Source organism: Xyrauchen texanus, chromosome 12 (genome assembly GCF_025860055.1).
Source record: "Xyrauchen texanus isolate HMW12.3.18 chromosome 12, RBS_HiC_50CHRs, whole genome shotgun sequence".
Classification (NCBI taxonomy): Eukaryota; Metazoa; Chordata; class Actinopteri; order Cypriniformes; family Catostomidae; genus Xyrauchen; species Xyrauchen texanus.
In genome coordinates, this window is record NC_068287.1 from 25,259,761 (window position 1) to 25,262,670 (window position 2,910).

Sequence of the window (2,910 nt, forward strand, 5' to 3'; positions counted from 1 at the left end):
TTGTGACTGTCTCTACTTGTGTGTGTGTGTGTCGGGTTACAGGCCGACATCGACACATGAATGAATAATGAGACCAACCGAGTTATCAAAAACACCAAGTCTCAGCCCTTCCTGTCTGTGTGTGTTCTGAATTGTGGCTGATTTTTTGTTTGACATTTACACATTTGGCAGACACTTTTATCCAAAGTGACTTAGTACATTCGAGGTATACATTTTAACAGTTTGTGTGTGTGTGTGTGTGTATGTTCCCTGTGAATAGAACACATGATCTCAGCATTGGTAGCACCATTCTCTCCCAAATTTGTTTTATAATGTTATAGTCTCACCAATAATATAATTAAATTAGGCTTGCTCATAATAATAGTTCATTTAGTCACATACATACAACTTGCTTAAGTGGAATAAGTCAGTGACTGATGGTACCTAAGTATTTGTTCACATTCATGGCATGCAGTAATAATCATATCCTGGCCTATGTACTGTGTGTGCAGCATCATATGCGCTTCATTTATGGGTAATAATGAATTTATGAAAATCCAGAATAATCAAAATAATGATTTATTAGACAGGTGAATAAGTATCATGCCAATTACATAATATAATAAAAACACTAATACAAAACATCCAATGCTCAAAGTAAGAGATGCATACCTGTCTATTATAATAAAAACATGATGTTGTGGGTTTAACACACACAGACACCGTGGGGTTGAATCTGGTTACAGGATCCCCTGACCAATGTGTTAAATTCCCTTATATACCCAGACCACAGTAGCCTGCATCAAACCAAAAGGTAAACAAAAGGAACTTGGGAATGAATTGATTCAGTGACACAGGAGGTAACACCCTGAAAGTAATTTACATTGAGTACCCCTTGGAGACATTCCACAGCAGAAACATAATTTCTCTAAAAAAAAATCAATCTTAGCTATTTCTGTTCCTGAATAGAAAATAAATTCTGTTAAGTATTTGTGAAACAAGCAATCAAACTGTTCTGTTCCAAACTAAAACTGTAGTATATTATATAAATACTACATTGCAAAATGTAGAATATTATATTGTAGTAGTGAATCATTGTCTCCACAAGAGAGAGTCAATGCAACATGATCACATGAGAAGTCCATTATGACCAATTCTGAGGATTTTTAGCAGTAACTCCTTACAAGCTGACACACATCACTCTTAGTTTAAGAGGAGGGTGGGAGTGCTAATTTAATTCTATATAACACCTATTGACTTTAGACATCAAATGAAATCACATTAAGGTGCAGAAATTGCATGTATATATTAACAAACATTTTAACAATATGGTCGAGGGGCATTTCTCTGTGGTGTTTTTAGTTGAAACTTTTTTGGATCTAAAATCCACAGTACATGACCATTGTGAAGAATACGTTTACGGTTTATTGCAATTACAATGATTGATTTTTACATTTTCACCGACTATACCTTTCTTTGCACCTCTACCTCCACCTCCATCCAACTCCAACATTTAGCTATGTCCTTCTCAAAATGTCCGAATCTTTTTCAGAAATGTCAGTCACAGAGGCCAAAGCAGAGTTAAAAGACCACCTTACCATAATTAGTAATGACAGAAAACAAATTCAACTGTATATGTTAATTTTACTCCAACTATAGGATATGTGTTTGCATACCTCTATGCAAATGATTTTGTAGGGTGGGACAGTGTCACTCAAATTCCTAAAACACAGTGCTATAAACGGAATCTTCATTGAGTGTTTGTGCCCAGCTGCAGTGAACAATTGTAAATGTACTGTATTACTGTTCAGCTTCTTATTTCATTCATTTGACAGTTTTGTAGTGGCCATGGAGATGCTACAGTATGGCGTTCTACTGATAATTATTTCATGTGAGAAACTCCCCTTTGTTCTGGAATATTACTGTCATCTTATTGTTCTAAATCATGTGACATTCATTTTCCATATTTTTCAGGTATCAGTGGTCAGTCATTGACGTCGTCTGATTCCGTAGTGAAAAAACCTGGAGAATCAGTCACTTTGTCCTGCACTGTGTCTGGATTCTCAATGGACAGCTACTACATGAGCTGGATCCGTCAGAAACCAGGGAGAGGACTGGAGTGGATTGGGTTCATTGACACTGGCACTAGTACTTATTTTGCACAGTCTCTACAAGGACAGTTCTCCATCACCAAAGACACCAGCACAAACAAGCTGTATTTAGAGGTGAAAAGCTTGAAAACTGAAGACACGGCTGTTTATTACTGTGCAAGAGACTCACAGTTAGACAAAAGACTACAAGTTTGCACAATAACTGTTCATGCAAGATATTTATGAGGGCCTCAGAGGAAATGAACAGCAAACTTCCCCTTTTCATGTTGTTTGAATAACTTAAAAATGTCCTCACAAGGAACTTCCTAAGTTCTGAGCTGGAAATCTAAAGGACTTGGATTCAAACCCTGTAAGAGGTGATCCATGAGACCTTTAAAACTCTTCCACCCAAAACACAAAACCTGCTGTACTGTACTCTAGTATTCTAAAATCACATTAGATCATAGAATAATTTTTTTTAAAACATTAAGTTCAAATCTCAAAAATGTGTTTCGTGTTTACAACAGATTTGAATTTCTTATTCATTTAAGCACATTGCACATGTTCCCTTTACAAAAAGCTTCACTATGATGCTGCTCTGCTAAGTGCTATGGGGAACAATCCTAGTTGTGACCGAGATGTGAATATGTGTGTAACACGTCAATGAACATTGACCGGAATTTATAGCCTCGGCTGATGTAATCATTAGATGCACCTGAGGCCAGGCTATAAATGGATGCGTCACCAGGTGTCGTCAGATCCTCTTTTTTCAGAGTGATTCTGTGGCTGTGTGAAACACAAATTCTAACTCCTAACAGAGGAAAGAAAGTTTTGACAGGGT

General features: G+C 36.8%; 1 gene segment (V, D, J or C); it reads left to right on the plus strand.

Moving 5' to 3' along the window:
- The first annotated feature begins 1,744 nt into the window (after positions 1-1,744).
- LOC127652319 (Ig heavy chain V region 914-like) lies at positions 1,745-2,315 on the plus strand. The segment is given in 2 exon segments: positions 1,745-1,870; positions 1,954-2,315. Coding segments are annotated over 2 exon segments (405 nt in total).
- The last annotated feature ends 595 nt before the right edge of the window (positions 2,316-2,910 follow it).